This window comes from Arvicola amphibius, chromosome 6 (assembly GCF_903992535.2).
Source record: "Arvicola amphibius chromosome 6, mArvAmp1.2, whole genome shotgun sequence".
Classification (NCBI taxonomy): Eukaryota; Metazoa; Chordata; class Mammalia; order Rodentia; family Cricetidae; genus Arvicola; species Arvicola amphibius.
In genome coordinates, this window is record NC_052052.2 from 115,329,142 (window position 1) to 115,348,631 (window position 19,490).

The following is a 19,490-nucleotide window of genomic DNA, read 5'->3' on the forward strand; positions in this document are numbered from 1 at the left end:
TGAATGTGAGCGTTTATGGCCGACTGACCATGGTGTGCAGACACTAACCACTGCGGCTTCCTCCTCTTAGATGTTTACAGCCTGAGACTGATGGCCTCGAGAGGCCTCCTATAAAGACTAGCCAACCCCTCCCTCTGTGCTGTACCTAAGCTGAAGTTCCACTTTTTGGTAGCAGATCCCACCTGATCTCAGCTTTCCTGTATGTGTGTCTGTGTGTCTGTCCTTTATTCATTCCTTTGATGCTCCTGGCAGGGGTTTCAGAACCCAAGCTTCTTGGGTTGTGGTACTGACGGAATCAAAATCAGTCGCTAGTTTCACCGCCTCTGTATGGTTTTCAGATTAATACAAGTAACTGGTACTGTGTAGACTGGTGCAACAATATAAGTGACACCAAACAGAAATCCAAATAATAAATGCAATACTAAGCTGGTTCCCACATCATTTCTAAGATTTATTCAATCTGATGAAATTCAAGGTTTAAATGAGGCAGATAAGTGAAATATTAGATATACATGAGGGTGAAAGCTGCATGCCATTTTAGATCTAAACACACACACATACTGGTAAACGCAGACAGCGGGAGCAACCAATGAAGCAGAAAATAGTGAGATGAACTTTAATATAATCTTTGATAGGAAAGGTCTTTTTAATTTTGGAAAGCAAAAATAAAGAATGATTAAGGCAGTAACTATGAAAATAATTTAGAATTATTTTTCTGAGCTCATAAATTGATACAATTAGTCAAAAAAGTAATGTCTCTAATGTAATTTTTATGTTGTTAATACACTGGCAAGAATATTATTAAATAAAAGTGTAATTCAAAAAATAAATGTAAAATATATCCATTTTCATAATCAGCAATCTTAAAGTATATATGACTGCAAATTTTAAATAATATACATTTTAAAGTTTTCATTATGCTTAGTTACACATATAAGTATGCATATGGATTTGTGTATTTATTAAAAAAAAATCTTCTCTCGGGTCTGCAAACTTAAACAGAGAAAGGCCTTCCATTCAGGCTATGTCGTATATTAACATACTGTTGCCAGAAAACAGTGTGGCCACAGGTTAATTTGTTTCATGGATAAGAAATCTTTTCAACTATTAAGGAGAAAAATTATTCATTTTAAGAGTCATGGTATTTTTAGTGTTTCTCAAAATTCCTCAAGTATCCAGCTGTCATATATAAGAGAATTTAATAAGTTCGGTGATAAATTAAAAAATCATCATGACTGAGAGCTGTCTGTTACAAATTCATGTTCTCTAACATAAGCTGCAATTTAAATCGTATTCTCTGAACCTAGCAAAGCATATATTTATGAGGCTAGTGCATTTTAGAATGACCTGATTGTAAATTCAGGAAGAAAGTCAAACAGAAAGTATCAAACAACATCACTACACAAATTACCTTATGAATCTATTGAAGAGGAACACTGTGCTCCGGATAACGCGGGCTGTGCGGGACTCTTCATGCTGTGATCTGGATAAGTTCAAGCCATCATCCATGTGGCCTTCATGGTGCATAATGGCCTGCAGGGGCACGAAAGCAGCGTCATCTTCCCAGCAAGGTAGACTGAAGGAGACATGCTCTTGCCTTGTGGGAGGCACGGCCCTGTAACCCCAAGTTGCTCAGGAGGCAGAGACGTGAGGATTACAGAAAGGGCTCAGTCCTAGCCAGGCAACTTAGAGAGAGTCTGTTTCAAACTAAACTAATAACGGGGGCTGGGCATAGAGTGCAGACGCAGAGTGATACCTAGCGTTGGAAGACCCTGGGCTCAATCCCAAATACGCCTCCTTGACAAAAATTAATTTAAAAATAAACCTTAAGAAGCTGAGATGGGGGAAAGGACCCGGAAGGAACTAAGAGTCAGAGAAGTGAAGGGTGGAGTTGAGCACAATAAAATGCATTCATGTATGAAAGAAAATTAAATCACTTTTAAAAGACGAGCAATAATAACAAATGGAATCAAAACCAGGCAACGGGTACTACTGGGCTCAGAGTAAACAACAGGCAAAATCCCTGTACAAAGCAGCCATGCAGTGCACTGACTATGCTATTGTTTTAAAGACAGTTCAATGATACATCGAGCTGAATGAAAACATTGCCTCGTATCTGCATTTCAGGATTTATCCACAGACTAACAAACTACAAACCAACAGAGAGGGCAGCACTACAGATTCCAGTCCATTCTCTGTGTGATATCATCAGCTGTATTGTGGACTGATCACTAAGCAGTAACCCCTGACTCTGAGGTATCAAAACTGTGAAAACACACACACACACACACACAGACACTAGTTCTTTGCTAGTTTTTATATCTCTCAAACATTCCATGGAAGCACAGCACTGAGAGAGATAAGTACACAAATCTACAGTGAACAGTTCAAAGAATTTTCCAGAGATCTCTCACACACACACAGACACACACACACACACATGTGGGTGTGGCCAACACCTACATCACAAAGGCAGATACCAGAATAGTTTCAAATCTCTCCAGGGCTTCCTGTCTATGTCCTGTCTATCACAGCGCTCACCACCTTTCGCACTTTCAATAGCTCCAGTCCATTGGCTGCGCAAGGTATGTGTAGAACTATAGCATATGGCTTCCTTCATTCAACACTTACAACAAGGTAATTCAGCACCCTGAACCAATTGTATGAACCAAAACTTGTAACTGGAACTAAAATTATTGAGTATCTTGAGTAAAGAGAACCTCTGAAGCAAAAATAAATGAGATCTGTACAGATCTCATACTCAGATACTCATATACAGATCTGTACTCAAAGGCAAGATACTTCTCTTGCTTGCCTTTATTAACAGAAAAAAAAATAACAAAATAATGTATTAAGCCTCAAAAAGTCTCACAAAAAGGATAACAAAGTAGAAAGATGGATTTGATGAAGATTTAAAAAAATAGGATAAAAAAGATAAGAAGGATGAGTAAAGCCAAAGTTTGATTCTCTGAGAAGATAGATAAATAAACCTCTCACAGATCTGACTGAAAATAAAATAGAAAGAAGGATCATAGAATGCAGGAAATTGATTATGATAATACAGTACTATGTAAAACCCAATGGCAAAGACAAGCAGCAAAAGGCCCGGCTGATTCAGAGGGACAGTCAACAGGGATGGCCATGGGGAACATCCCTATAGTCCCAGTTATTCTACAGACTGAGACAGGAAGATCACTTGAACCTAGGAGTTAAAGACAGCCTTGGAAACAAAATGAGCCTCTATCTCAAAAACGACAGCAAGCCCCAATATTCTAAAGGCGTTCCACCAACTAAGTATAAAATCAATTACACATAGTTTGTTTTCAGGAACACTGGAGGGATAGTTGGAGGCTCATAAGTTAGAAGACCTTGGGACTGGATGCTTGCATACAGGAATGTCGGTACAATTTCAAAGAGTTGATATCTAAGGCCCGGGGATGAAGAACTCTGTCTTGTTATCTGTCTTTCTAAGTCTGTGGTCTGGGGAAAGTCATTCCATTTACACGTGGTTGAAGAGAGATCAAGGAAGAGTGGGGCTTCAGGACATGTGGAAATTAGCAAACATGCAAATCATATGAAATGAAAACTTGACAACTCATAAAGAGAATTTAATTCTCCTCATGAATATATGTAATAGTTCTGAATAAAATGAGTTAATTAAATCTAGTAGGATTTTACCAGAATAATGGGCTACGGTCAAGTAGGGTTTAATTCTATGAATGTAAGGATTCTTTAGTAATTGGATGTCTGGTATCTTAATTATATGAGCAAATTAAAGGAAGCTAAAACATGATTTTCATTGGCTTTAACTTATAAAACTCAGAAATTACTTCTATTTTTTCTCAAATGCCACCAAAAAGTAGTAAAATGAGACCACTTGAAAATAAAAATAATCCCAGTTGTCTTAAGGATGCAAACTTCTGTAAGATCTACAAATCAGGAGTGAAATTCACTGTAAGGAACAATGTAAAACAGATCAAATGAAAACAGTCTGAAATTTCACAAGAGCTAGATGAAAATTTTTTAAAAGGAGTATATACTAAGCCAGGCCACCGCCTTTAATCCCAGCACTCAGAAGACAGAGGCAGAAGGATCTCTGAATTCGAGGTACCTGTTCTACAAGAGTTAGTTCCAGGACAGGCTCCAAAAGCTACAGAGAAACCCTGTCATGAAAGAAAATAAAAAGGAGAATATACTAATAAAAATAAAATAATAGTAAGAGAAATAGCTATAGATAGAAGGAAGGTAGACAGATAGATAGATAGATAGATAGATAGATAGATAGATAGATAGATAGATAGATAGAGATAGATAGATAGATAGATAGATAGATCGATGATAGATCGATGATAGATAGGTAGATAGATAGATGATGGATGGATGGATGGATGGATGGATGGACAGATGGACGGATGGACGGGAGATGGATGATGGAAGGAAACTGAAAGAAATCTCAAAACAACTGAAAAAAGAACACAGAAGTTTATTTAGGAGGAACATGGCCAGGCAAGAGAAACAAACATGTTTGGGAGTAAAAGCTGTGAACACAGAACCACAGTAGGTGCGCCAAAGACAGAGTAATGCAGACAGCTAGCACGGAGTCAGCTAGCAAGTCCTGACCACTCAGCCTGTCTCCTGATTTCATTCTGAGGCTCTCCCAAAGCAGCATCAGCAGTTCAGACTCTGTGATACTTAACTGTGATTATCAGTTTGTGTGGATTAGAAAGCATCTACAGAATTAATGAGACATGCCTTTGAGTGTATTTATAAGGACACTTCCAGAGAGAACTAAGTTGTAGGGTATTTCACATTCAGACCATAACACTAAGTACAATAAGCCACACAGGGAGTATGCATAAAATTAGTAAGCTCTATATAAATGTTTTCAAAGCACTGAGAGTATACAGTGGACCAGCTGGAAAGGGAAGAACATCCAAAGTGATCATTTAAGTTTAGACTGAAGAATGGCTAAATCTTGGGCTGACAAAAGAGGAGTCATACCCTAAAGAGACAAAGCAGCCTATCAAAAACTCAGGTGTGAAAAACTGTGATTTTTCTGGGGAAGGGCAAGTAGTTCACTTAAGTGACACACTGGGTCACTGAAAAGTGATGGCTAGAAATTGGGGAAAAGAGCCAGGAGTGGTGGTGTATGCCTCTACTCTTAGCACTTGGGAGGCAGAGGTAGGCAGATCTCTGTGAGTTCGAGGCCCTCCCAGACTAGATAGTTCCAAATCTGCCAGAGCTACATGTCGAGACTCTCTCTCAAAAAAGAAAAAGAAAGAAAAAAGGGAAGGGAGGAAGGAAGGGAGGGAGAGAGGGAGAGAAGGAGGAAGGGAGGGAGCAAGGAAGGGAGAAGGAAATGGAAAAGAAGAAAGAAACTGATGAAAGGATTAGTGTGAAGGCAGGCCTAGAATGGTACCATCACCAAGAAGAATGGTGGCTATCCGTGAGCAAGAGGAGGCAGCAGTAAGAATGAAAAACAAAGAAAACTAGGTAGATTAAGATAGAATCTAGAAGACAATGCATTTATTCCCCTAATATTTGAATACATGAATCCCCAAATTGTAATCCTACACATCATTAAGAAAATCCCCACAAGGGTTCACCTGAATAAAAAAGGTCTATCATGATGGCATTGTTGAACAGGGCTAAGAGGCAGGGAATCTCATAATTCATTAAGAGTAATTGTTACTGCATCCTCAGATATATGAATAGGATCTGAAAGACCGGGCACTGGATTTGTATGCATAGGCAAGCCACGTGATCATCAAAATGTTTTGGATGAAATACTAAATAAGTAAATAGTATAATTTGACCTTTAGAGTGTAAGATAACGAACCCAGTATTTCTTCATTTATGAACATGAGCATGGCTGCCATAAGCTATGTTCATGTATGATCTTACCTTACGCTGTATGGATCCCATTCGTGCTGATTTCACATCTACTGACTGGTATGTGAGCCACAGGCCTGTATCCACATGTTGTATATAGCAAATGGAGTCTCCGTATTTGATTTCTGAGGTTCCCATGCCATCAACTTCTTTTCTCACCCCTACATCCAATTTTTCCTATGTATAAAAAGAGAATAACATATATATATTTTTTTAGAAAAACAGTATATATCAATAGATTCTTGAAAAACATGCCTTGAAGTTTTCAGTTTTCTCAAGTCCTCTGAAATAATGGCAATAGCTACCTATTATTATTTTAAGATTTATTTTATTTTTAATAATTTGTATGTTCATCAGGGGGTGCAAGTGTCTCTGGAGAGCAGAAGTGGGAATCAGAGACCCAGGATCTGGAGTTAGAGGTGGTTATGAGGCCCCTGACTGTGTGCTGGAAACCAAACTCAGGTCCTCTGGAAGAGCAGCCTGTGCTCGTAACTGCTGACCCATCTTTCTAGCCCAGGGCTCAGTTTTAACATCTATAAATAAAAGTATCTTCCTATAGGATCAGAAAAAAATGAGACAACACTTGAAAAGCTTTGAACATATCTGGAATTAAAAAATCCCTTCAGTCTGCCCGGATGACACTGGGCACAACTGTAGGATGCTGATGTTAATGGGGCCATTAGTAATAACTGAATTTTATTTCTCTTGAACCAATCAGGGCTGTGGTTTGGGCACATGCAATTTTCAAACTGGACTGTAGAATTTTGTATTACTAAGGAGAGCTGAGATTCCGGAACGAACTAGGTCAAATTCTTCAATCTTCTTTTGAAGGTATGCATGTGTGTTTGCATGCACACACGTCTGTGTGTGTGTATCTGCGTGCACATGTACATGTGCATATAACCAAGGTGCTCTGAAGGGCAGAACAGAAAAAGGTAAAATATCCCTTGGAGTTACAGGCATCTGTGGACCACCTGATGTGGGTGCTGGGATCTGAATTCCCACCATCTGCAAGATCAATAAGCACTATTTTTTTTTTTTTGCTGTTCATTTTACCTGCATATATGTCTGTGTACTATGTGCCATCCCTGGCATCCATGAAGGCCATATGTAGGCACTGGCTCCATGTCACTGGAGTTACAGACAGCTGTAAGCCACCATGAGGATATTGGGAATCAAACCCATATTCTCTGAAAAAGCAGCCAGTGCCCTAAACACAGAGGCCATATCTTTAGCATTATGAATATTTCTTAACAGTCTCAAAGCTAACTGAACTCTTTCCTGTTTCTCATCCATGCCTCCCTTGAACAACTATCCTCAAGATATGTTCCCTTAGGTATTTGGTTATTTGGCTTTTGAAACTGTGTGTTTGTGTGTGTTGTTCACATGTGTGGGTATGTGTTCACACGTGTATAGGTGTGCTTGCTTGTGGAAGGCAGACGATAACCTTAAATATGATTTCCCAGACACTGACCCCCATTTACTCTTTGAGATGGGGTATCACACTGGTGACATTTACCAAGGAGGCTGGGCTGGCTGGGCAGCAAGCCCCAGCCATTTGCCCATCTCTGCCTTTCTAATGCTGGGATTACAAACATGTCACCACACTCAGATTTTCTTTATTTTCATGGGCTCTGGGAATCTGTCATTTCCTCATATTGCAAGATAAGCACTGAACTGACTAAGTTGTTCAGTACATAAATGTTTAACGAAGAATAGTTTTAAATTATTTAAGTTTTGAGTTTTGTTTTATCTAAAGGAGCCATTCAAAAAAAAAAAAAACCAAAACAAAATAAACAAAAAAAAAAGTGAAGGCCAAGTACGGTGGCACATACTATCATCTCAGTAGGTGTGGTAGGATTGCTTCAAGTCTAAATCCAGCCTACTCTACACAGCAGGGTCTGGGCTAGCCAAGGCTATATAGGGAGTCCCTGTTTCAAAAATCAACACAACACAAAACAAAATGTCTCGGATTCTTCATGCCTTCTGATTTTTTCTTTCCTTTTTGGTAGTGATAATTAATGACCCTTTAATGACCCTAAGGCGAGTGAGTGAGTGGATAAACTTTGAATTCAAATGAGCTTCAATTATCAATACAGAAAGGTCAAAGCCGCCTCAAAAGCATACAATTATCAACTAAGTTGAATGAACTATTATGCAAATAACTTGGAACAGTCGTCTAAGAATCAGCAATAAAACAGATATACTCTTGTAATTTCATTCTATCAGATGAGATAGAGTGCTAATCTACTTATGCCAACCCTGTCAATGGGAAAATTAAATTCTGGAAAATATAACAATGTAATTATCTCTTCAAAAGAAAACAATGAGGCCCTAAACATTTTTTTCTTTTATCCGGGAAATGAGTTTATAGCCTAATTATTTGTGTTTTGAGAAGTCCTGCACTCATTAGCTGCATAGTGAGGCTTTGTTAGCTTTCTATTGCAATGGGCCACAGTCACCATGAAGGTTTAAATGAGGAGAGTTCCCAAGGACTGTTATATTGACCCTTGAGTCAGGTAAGAACTTTCTGAAGTAACAGGAGACAAAGGAAACAGCAGGGTTGTGGCTGTTAATTCCTTCCTTTATTTCCTATGCCTCAGGCTTAGGAGATTCAGATGAAAATAATCAGGCATTCTCATGCAGGATTCTGGGCTGGATATCTCTAGGCTTTTGGCATCGGTCAAAGGATTGAAACAGAGCTTCACAGGGATTTGAAAAAGTATCAAGGTATCTTTAGTCACAGTGATGGCAGATCAGAAATGCACTGTCTGTGTGAAAGGAATGAGCACATGAGTCTCTGCTGTCTGTGGAGGTCAGAGAGGGTGTGGCTCTCCCAGAGATGCAGTTATAGGCAGCTGGTAGCCTCCCTGTGTGGATGGGTTCTGGGAACTGACCTCCTGGCCTCTACAAGAGTAATGCAGGTTCTTAACTGCTGAGCAATCTCTCTGAACCAAGAAGCTTTTGTTTTCATGGGACTAACGGGAGGAAGGGTTTGTTTACTAGGGGCACAGTTGAGAGTTCTCTATATTGATCATTGACAGATCAAATCTACGTGAATCCCCCTTTCCCCAATACATCTGACTATAATCCCAAGCATGCCTAACTATACACAGGCTGAAGATGGAAAATAGAAGATTGTCTGCAAAAGTTCCCTTCAGTTTACCTTATTGCAAAACCTGTCTAGGGTGGACTGACCTTTCTATCCTCCTAGTTTTGAACAGACTCTAAGTTTAATGGTTGTTAAGGTGAGAATAAATTTATCCCACCCAGAGAGAGGTATGCCTACAGCTCACTAGAGGTAGAGGTCCCAGGTTGCTAACAAGTTGCTGGTCGTAATGTTCAGAAAGGGATGTGCATACCTAGTATTTCCAGGTAGACCCAGGCTTCCAAGTGCATATTGGAAGGAGGGTTTGTGTACACCAAACCCAGCAGAGCCTTAGGTTGTGAAGCCATCCTCTATGCTTACCAGCCTCAGGTGTGTTGACCGACAGTAAACATAGAGTATTGGGAGCCAAGAAGAGGACAAAGAATAACAGAACATAAGCCAACATTATTACAAGTGAAGTAAGCAGATTAGACAAGTGATAGCCATGCAGGAACTCCATACTGGCTTCCCTTCCATAAATGAAGGGCTTTTGTTTTTCTATGCTTTAGAAAATTGAGATTAGTAACACAAGTCTTCCCGTTGGTAACTATTAGAATATTTGGAAAAGTCAGAAAAGCAGGGAGGGACTGGACAGTAGAACTCTAGAAAGACAAGCAACACTAAGCCTGGCTCATGGATCCCAGTCTTCTCCTTAGGGCACACCTGGCCCTATACAGACCACTCAGGCAAAAGGAGACAAGGTTCTCTGGCTTAAGGTATCAAAAGAAACCCACTCAGATGCAGAGGGATCCAAACCACTTACAGAAACCCATCCAAATTCTTGTCAGCCAATAACTGTGCACACGGGGAGGATGTCGGGAATAATGGCAGCAGGTGGAACTGAGAGAACTGAGCAGAAACATAAGAACCGTTCACTGCCAAAGGCAGAAGCAGGTTTCGGTCTCACAGGGTTACCTGTCTGCAAAACTGAAATAAGTGTTCAGCAGAAAAAGAAAAGCAAAATTCAGTCTCCACGCTGTTAACATTTCTGATGTCCATTATAGTGTCAAAGTAAATGTCAAAGGGAGGGAAGTGTGTATGTGAGGAAACCATGTGAATGTGGATCCTAATCATACAGCCAGAAGACAAAGACCTTAAGGCAATGTTTTATGTTTCCATTTTCATGTCTGAGAAGTGTGTATATGCATGTTTTTATGTGTGTGAGCGCATGTGTAGGTATGCTCACCCGTGTGTAATTGTGCATGCGGTAGCTCATGTTTGATGCTGGGAATTACTCTCATTGTCCTTTCACCTGACTCACTGAGTCAGAGTCTCTCAAGAAAAGCTACAGCACACTCATAAGACTACTCTCCATAGCCTCCTTGCTCTGGGGATCCCTGTCTCTAACTTCCAAGCCTGGAACCCACAAGGCATTTACACAGATTCTGGGGATCCAAATTCTGACTCTCATACCTGTGCAGCAAGCATTTTAACCACGGAGCCATCTCTCTATCCACTAAAGAATCTAATACACATATAAAATATATTTAAATGCCAAGGAAAATCCTTTACACACACAAGGAATACACAGATAGCGAGCTCAGCCAGAAAATGCAATGTATATTTAAATACAGAGAAAGAGAGGGAGACAGAGAAAGGACTGATTGCAATAATCAGAATATTGGATTAGCTGGATATCACTGGAACTGGAAGGGAAAAAGTTAATGAAACTGAAATAATATTAACAGGAATATCTAATCTGAGAATCAGATAGATACCGAAAGTGCTCTAGCTGCCAGGCTTAGTGGCTCATACTGGTAATTTTAGCAGCTGGATGCTGGGACAAGGGGAATGCACGAGTTTGCGGCCAGTTTGGGATGCACAGTAAGCTTGAGGCAAGTCTTGGAGTTCAGAGCAAGACCCCATCTTATTTAAAGCAACCAAAACAAAAATGAAATATACTTAAGATAATACTCTGCTGTTAAATGGAAACTTCCTTCAAAATGCAACACAGTTTAATTCATATACCTATTATACCCATCAGGAATACAGCCAGTCAAGAAACACTGAGATCATTGCTGCCATATCATCATAAGTGAAATCTGTGTCCATTTTGAGATCTTGGGGGACTATAAACTCTCAAGAAATATTTTTAGCCCATTATTGTGCAGACATTGCTTTCTTCTCTTTTTATTTATATATTGACATGAATACTGTCTTCCATTATCAATCAGTGTGCTAATTATTGAAATTAACAGTAATTATTTTGTATCCTCAGAATCTTATCATTGTCTGCAAATGTGAAACTCTTTTAAAGAATATTTTTATTTATAATTATGTACATATGTGTGTGCATGTGGGTGTGTGCACCTAAATGCAGGTACAACGAAAGTCAGAAGAGGGCATCAGATCCCCTGGAACTGTAGTAACTGATGGTTGTGAGCTGCCCAACATGAGTTCTCAGAATGGAGCTCCTGGCTCTGCAAGGAGCATGCAGCCTCATGTTCTCTTAGATGCTGACTTATTTGTCCAGCTACACAAAGACATTTGTCAACAGTAATATGATAAGTGAATGAATTAAATAAGAACTATAAACCCTTTCCCATGTCCCACAGAAAATGTGCCAGCAAACTACTACTGAAACAATTCCATTTAGAAGATGGCTTTCAAGTATAAAATAATTCCCCCCAAATGGGCATGTTAATCTGGCTTCTCATGAAGTGGAAAGTATTTCTAAGCCGCCAACTATGACCTTAGTAAGTAATACACAGGCACTGTGGTCGCCAAGATAGACTCATGAGCACACCAAAACCAGTGCTGTAGAATTGCTGTCTGGACTCTTTTAGCGTTGGCTGATGTCAATCATTCTTACCCTGTGAACTGCCGGATAACTAACCAATGGGGTGGGGGAATTGACAGGCTCTTAATCTTGAATAATGGCAATCTTGCTCATTTTAAATTATACATTATTAATAATATCTAGCTACATACCCATCTCCTTAAGACAAACAGTGATGAAAGTTAAGAAAAACTAAAAGGTTGAAGAGAATGTGAGGCTTTGGAAGCAGGTAGCAGGTAGGCGTGTCTGCTGCCAAGCCAGAAGACCTGAGTTTTAAACCTGGGATTCACATGGTGGAAAGAGAGAACCAACTCATCCAAGTTGTCTTCTGACTGCCACATGAGCTCTGTGACACATGTGCATGCCTTCCTCCACACACAAATAAATAAATAAATAAACAAATAAATAAATAGCAAACGAACAATTTTTTTAAAGATAAAGATGATTTAATATGTTTCCTTATGATATTATAATACAATGGGAACAGTCACTGGGAAATGGATCTCAAAATCATCCAACTAGCCCAGCTGCACTGTGGGTGTCCCATTTCCTTAGCTTGTCCCAGGTACCAGCAGACAAAGCTACACATTAAGACCCTGAACATGCAGGCATCCTGCTTCCACTTCTCTGGCTGGACTCCGACTGAGATACTTCTCATCACCATTGAAGGTCTCATGGCATTCACTCTCATGCTGAATGCTATTGAACAGGATTGGCATAGTTGTGACCAAATATCTCCTAGGAAAACCATTATCTACACTGTTTTTCATTCTTTCACCAGCTCTCCTTATGAGAAAGTTGCTATATGCAGCTCCTTTGAATTTAATCTAAGTACAAGCAAAGTTCATCTCCATGTAAGCTTTGAGATTTGAGTTTTCTATTATTAATTTGGGGGTTTTCTATTATTAACTTTTTAGTTACCATGCAAAAGTACTAGACTTCATTAAGACATTCTTTCTCTCTCCCTCTCTCCTTCCCTCCCCACACTTTGTTCTCATCCTTTTCCATATTCAATGTCCCACCTGCTACACTCTATCCCTTCCTTGATAATTTTGTATAGCTGTTTTTATGAGAAAATCATGCAAAATTTCTACTTTTTAGATATTTAATCCCTTTGAAATGCAGACAATGCCAGGTGAATGATCTCTCATCTCTATTAGTTTTATCGTTGAGGCTTAAGGCTGGATCTTCCACAGAACTTAACAAGGCCTCCGTTTCTACAACTGCCTGATAAAGACTGAAAATAATCTCTAAATTATCTCTAGCCACAGATTCGTACTAGCTTAATTGACACAGCACACAAATGCAGTCGGCAGGTTAAATGGCACACTCTAAACTGTTACACTTTACTGTTATTGTCTTTGTGTGGGGGTGGATGCTTTATAGGCTGGATGGAGATGTAGCTCGGTAGAGAGGCTGCTTTTTCAGCATGCATAAAGCCCTTAGCCGGCTCCCTTGCAGCAAACACATATACCAGGAAGGGTGATACATGCCCATATTGCCTGCACTTGGGAGCCAGGGTGGGAGGATCAGAAGTTCAAGGTCATCCTCAGATACATAGCAAGTCTGAGGCAAGATGAAGAAGAGTGGCAAGGGTGGGAAAGAGAGAGGGAGGGAGCTTCAAAACTCCTATTTTCCGAACCAAAAATAAAAATCTTAAATAAAATAATTACGCAAAGGATCTCAGCCTGGAAATGTTTCCATCTATTTCTGTCCTCATCTCCAGTCCTTTGAATGGCATTGCCGGTCTCACTGGGGGCTGTCGTCCTATCGCCTCAAAGGCAAAAGACACACGAGGGAGGGAAAGCTGGGAGTTCACCTACCAAGGGAATATGTCAGTGGCATTTTAAGCTACAAGAAAATTACACCGGTGTACAATACATATGTACCTGGCAGGGCCTACATTATGATTAAAACTGACATCTAAAGACATCGGTAAGAGCCATTAAAAGTTCCAGGAGTGGAAAATATGCCTTAAAGACCTCCAGGTGCGAACTGCATTCTTCATTATGCTGCCTGCTTTCTTTAACAGGGAGCCCGTGCGGCTTATGTTCTAAACCACACACCACCTGATGCAATTGCCTCTGAATACAGAGGGCTGTCAGCAACTGGTGATTTTTCTGACAATTCCCGAACTTGAGATTGGTTATTGAACATTCACACCAGTGTCACTGGCACCCCTGAGACAACCCCCCAAAAATAAATCTTTCCTGTCAACTAGGAGCATGGGTTTTATTTTTGTTGCTGTTATTGTTTGTTTTGTTTTGATTTGTATCACCACTTTTAAAAACCCTTGTCATTTATGAATCTTAAGAAGGCATGACCTTCCTGATCTGTAAGTTTTGAGAATATAACTATAGCCTGGCCTCAGGGTGATGGCCCTCAAGCGCAGCTCTTCCTGAGAAGGCTGAGGCAGGAAGACTGCAAGCGCAATGTCTCTCTCCATTTAGAGAAGTTCAAGGACAGCCAGGGAAATTTATTGACATCTTTTCTCAAAATTAAAAATTAGAAGAGTCCTGGGGATGTGATGGAGCCCAATGGCAGAACTTAGCATGACCAAGGAAGAACATCTCAACCAGAATTACTGTAGGGACCACTGAGGTAGACTCGAAGCTTCTGGTCGTGCTGGGGATGGAACCCAGAGCCTCCTGCACACTGGGCTAATGCTCTACCCACCAGCTATGTAACTGGCAGAGCTATGTAACCAGTCCTCTTTACATGTTCATTTTGTGAGATAGGATCTTACAAACTCGACCAGACCGAGTTGTGCTCCTCTCTCCTCAGTAGCTGAAAAATGGGCCTGAGCCACCAGGTCAGACTCGGGGTTGATTTTTATTTTAGAATTCATAAAGCTGAAGATACTAAGAGAGTCTACAAGTAGTCCATCATTTCCCCTCACCGAGAAAAGCTTAAGCTCATTAACAGCAACAGAGAAACTTTATCTGCCAAGCCATTGAGGCACGGCAGAGCTGAAGCCTACCCGAGATAAAGACATTAAGAAGGGATTTCTTTTTTTTTATTTTTCCCCCATATTTATTGATCACTACATTTTTCTCCGCTCCCCTCCCTGCCTCTCCCCTTCCCACTTCAATCCTCCCTCAAAGTCCCCATGCTCCCAGTTTACTCAGAAGACCATCCAGAAGGGAAATGCTCATTTTTCCTACTGAAAAAAAAAAAAGAAAAGCGCAACATACATCCCTGACACACCAAGAAAAAGCAATCTCACGTCATGCATGTGCACGTAGGGAAAGAGGAGCTTGAGAAATTGCTCAGGTGGTAAAGAACTCGCCTTGTAAGCATGAGGACCTGAGTTCTAGCCTCAAAGCCCACATAAGAAAAGCTGGCAAACACTCATACTTCCAGCCCTGGGAATAAAAACAGGTCAATCCCTGGGGCTCACTGACCAGCTGGTTTAGCTTAGATGGGAAACAGGCCAGTGAGAAATCCTTTTTCTTCATGTGTGTCTTCATATGTGTCTTCATGTGTGTTCACATATATGTATTTGTGTGTGAGTTCAACATGTATTTTAAAAATACAGATCTGAAACCAAATTATCACTAATAAAGGAAAGAATAAAACTACATTCCACTTTATCTAAAATTTGAAAATATGAACACTCTAATTTTATTTTTGTTTCCATTGGTTTAATATGTCTTTATTATATAATAGCAGTTAGTGCTGGCAGCATAAATGAATTTTAATTTCATTAGGCTCCTTTCCAATTAAAATGTGGCATTTTAAACATTACAATCCACACTATTGGCATCTTAATTTTTTTCACAGTCTATGTGTGGGGAATGTATTTTATATGTGTGTTTTTGTGACATTTATTTTTCCTGGGATTCCCATTTTCATATTGTAATTTCTTTTAAATAAAGCTAAATTATCAAAATAGCATTCATTCCTGGTACTGTTGATGTATACTTATAATACCAGCGCTGTGAAGGCTAAGGCACAAAGTCTGAGTCTGAGGACAACCTGGATTACTACATATTGAATCTCAAGTCAGTCTGGTCTGTCTCAGAGAAACTTATGCAAACATAGCATGCTAATTTATGCACATCAAAAAAAGCACATAAATGAACTTAATTTCTTAAATATCAGAAACATCTATTTTTAGAAATATTTTCTACCAATCAAAATTACATCTAAAAGTTATACCAATTTAGCCTTTTTCTACAATAACACCTGAATACATGCACACCCTTGAGTGCTTCTCTTAGACAAAATTTTCATTCTAATTGCAGCTCTATTCCCCACACAGTTATCAATAAATTCTGAAAATCTGTCATCTGTATTTAAAATCAAAACTATAAAGGCGAAACCAGAGAGATGGCTTGGCAGTTAAGATCACTTACTGCTTTCGCGGAGGACCAGAGTTCAGTTCCCAGCCTCCATAGCAGGTGGTTTACAACTGCCTGGAACTGCAGGAACCCTAGTGCCCTCTTCTGGCCTCTATAGGCAGCCCACATACATGTGCATATATGCAAATACTCATAAATGAAAGTAAATCTTTTAAAAACATACAGTGGACAGAGTTCTATTCTAGCAGGACTGTCAAAATTTCATTATAGAAAGAATGTTGTTGAGCAAGACATTTATTAAGTAGTAGTTAAGCCCAACAAGTATATAATTAAATCTGTTTACTATCAACATTTCTTAAAAGTTTCAATAAAGGGATGGAGTTACTTTTGAATGACAAACTGCAAATTGTCTTAATTTATCCCGTAGTACATTACTGAATTCTCTTTTTAATTTTTTCCATTTGTTGATTTAGTGCATATGTGCATGGGTGTGTGTGTGCATGGGTGTGTGTGCATGGGTGGGTGTGTGCATGGGTGTGTATGTGCATGGGTGTGTGTGTGCGTGGGTGGATGGGTGCGTGGGTGGATGTGTGCGTGGGTGGGTGTGTGCATGGGTGGGTGTGTGCATGGGTGTGTGTGTGCATGTGTGGGTGTGTGCATGGGTGTGTTGCAAGGGTGTGTGTGTGCATGGCTGTGTATGCACATGGGTAGGTGTGTGCATGGGAAGCAGAGGACAATCTATGAGCACTGTTTCTTTCCTTCCAACATGTGGGTCCAGAGGATCAAACCCAGGCCATTAGGCTGGGAGCCAACACCTTTACCTGCTGAGCCCTGCTATTGGACCCTCTTTTTAAAATGTGCTGTGGTAGCTATGTATAAACTAGATAATAGAAAAGGTAATTTTAAAAAGAAGTAACACAGGCAATTGTCTCAACCTCTTAGAAAAATCTATTACCTGATCTACCAGTAATATTTAAATTTTATTGTCATTTTTAAAATTAAGCATCTTCCTGAACCCAGTTCCACTGTTTGTCACTTTCTCCTCGTGTGTGGCAGCCATTGAGAATTGCATGCAAAGAGCCTGGGTGGGAAAACAGGTTCTCAGCACCCTTTAAGTGGAGCAGTACTGAGGACATGGGAGTCAAATAAAAACTGAGCTTCAGAGAAAGAGTTCGTCCTTGTCATGTTCAGACAATGGCTTCACTGCCTTCAGTGGAGATGGTGGCATCATTTGACTATCAGCTTCAGAATAGCTAATCTGCTTGCCCAGGGATGCCCTTTCTCTGCCTCCTGAGGGCTGGGATTACAAGTGTCTGCCACACTAAGGCTCAATACAAAAATCTCCCCTCCCCGACTCTTATTTTCTGATAAAGTCTATGAACTTGAAAGATTAGCATATGTTCTTTCATAGCCTACACAAAGACATAGGCTTTGTATTTGTTTTATTTCCTGCAGGTCTATGATGATTAAGGCTGCATTAGAGATTTGGCACATAAATTTCACAACTTACATCTTCAGTGGTTTTCACTATTTAATACCATGAAACATACACATTTTGTCACATTCAATACTTTCATTTGCCTGGATATTATCCCAGTGTGTATTTCAGTCAAGCTCCTTTCTTGCCTTGGGATCATATTGTTCCAATATTCCATATGCCATTCTTTTTTCCCAATCTCTCCAAATAAAATCTCATTACAGGTCTCTATCATGGCTTATATTTCATGATCCAAAGCCAAATTGTTTTCATTTTAAACTGCACTTTATTCTATTCATATATCCTGATAAAGCCAATGCACTGGGCCCATCCTCTACCACATGTTAGGTTCTCTGATCTCCTTGCTCTCCGTGGTCTTGGCTTCCTGGTCTTTGTAAACATCTGCACTTGTAGTTCTTTCTGAAAAGTTTCTTATTTGTGTGTGGCTGGAGGGCTAATACAGCATCTTCATGCTCATCAGCCTCTCTTCCATCACCTTACTTTAATAAACACTATACATAAGGGAATATTTACCTTGTCACTGCTATATCTGTGTTTCTAGGAAAGGTTTTTTTTGGTTTTTTTCTACTTCAGGAGAGCCTCTATATAATCCATGTTATCCTTGAATTACTCCTGCCTACCCTTTCCTCAAAATCCACCTGCTTCTGCCTCCCAAGTGTTGGAGTATCCGGTATATGTTATGGCATCTTGATTTCTCATTTTTAAAACCTTAGAGGGGACGATGAAAGGTAATAATGGAGTGGGTGGAAAATATGGAGTGGGTGGCAAAGTATGATTATGTTGCATAAAAATGTTATAATGAAAAAATGTTATAATGAAAGCTGTTATTTTGCATGCTAACTAAAAATTAATAATTTTACAAAGAAACATATCAATAACACAAAAGATCATTATGATTCTACTTCATAGAATCACTCCATGTTCCTCTCATTTTCACCAGCTTTGGAGACACGGATTTTGAATTTTAAATGTTATACTTTGGAAAATCTTCTCAATGTTTTCCAACGTAGTTGTGTGTAGTGTGTCTGTCTATATGTCTATCTGTGCATTTCTGTGTGTTCCCAATAGCAAGTGCATGTGCAGATGCACAGGCATACATGTGGAAACACCTTGGGTAGCATTCTCCAGGTTCTGTTCACTTTCTTTTTAGAAATAAAGTCTCTCTGGGACCTTGAACTCACCAGTTCAGCTAATCTGGCTGGTCAGCTGCCTTAGATCCACCCATCTCTGCCTCCCTAGTATTGGGGTTTTAAGTGCAAGCCACTAAGACCAATTTTAATGCATAATTGTGCTGCCAGTTCATGGGAGGCTGAGGCAGGAGAATAAACACAAGAAAGAGGTAAGTTTGGGCTGCATCCTGTCTTTGAAAGGATGCTACATACTAATCAAAGGGAAAATCCACCAAAAAGACACTGTAACTCCTAACATCTATGGACCAAATACAAGAGCACTCAAATTCAAAAAGAATCCCCTTTGTTTCCAAAAGACTTTATTTTTAATAACATGGAGAATATATGACAATATTATTTTGTAAAACTTTAAAATTTAGCATCTTACCTCTTATTACAATATAATAAAACTCCAAATCAGAAACCAGTTGATCAACCAACCAATCAAAAAAAAAAAAAAAAAAACGAACATAGTATTCTGTTGGTAACTAAAAAGGAATGGGAAGGGAAATAGAGGACAAATATGAGTCAAAATTGAGAAGGTGACAAATGGGAAATGTTTTTTACTTTGTAATTTGATGGGTGTAGCAGAGGATTGATGGGAAAGATTCTAAAATATATTTGTTGAATACAAATCTTGGTTAAGTATGACACCTAGAGGATGCATAAATAGAATTTCTTTGAGTTTTGATTGTTGTTA

At 39.5% G+C, this 19,490-nt stretch overlaps 1 protein-coding gene across 1 annotated transcript in view; it reads right to left on the reverse strand.

The window, feature by feature from the left end:
• Ryr2 (ryanodine receptor 2) overlaps positions 1–19,490 on the reverse strand; it is a 387,717-nt gene that overhangs the window by 269,002 nt on the left and 99,225 nt on the right. The window contains exons 13-14 of the mRNA XM_038334286.1: positions 5,905–6,069; positions 1,412–1,533 (exon numbers count right to left, since the gene is read on the reverse strand). Of these exons, the coding sequence (XP_038190214.1) occupies positions 1,412–1,533; positions 5,905–6,069 (287 nt within the window). The remainder of the gene's footprint in view (positions 1–1,411; positions 1,534–5,904; positions 6,070–19,490) is intronic.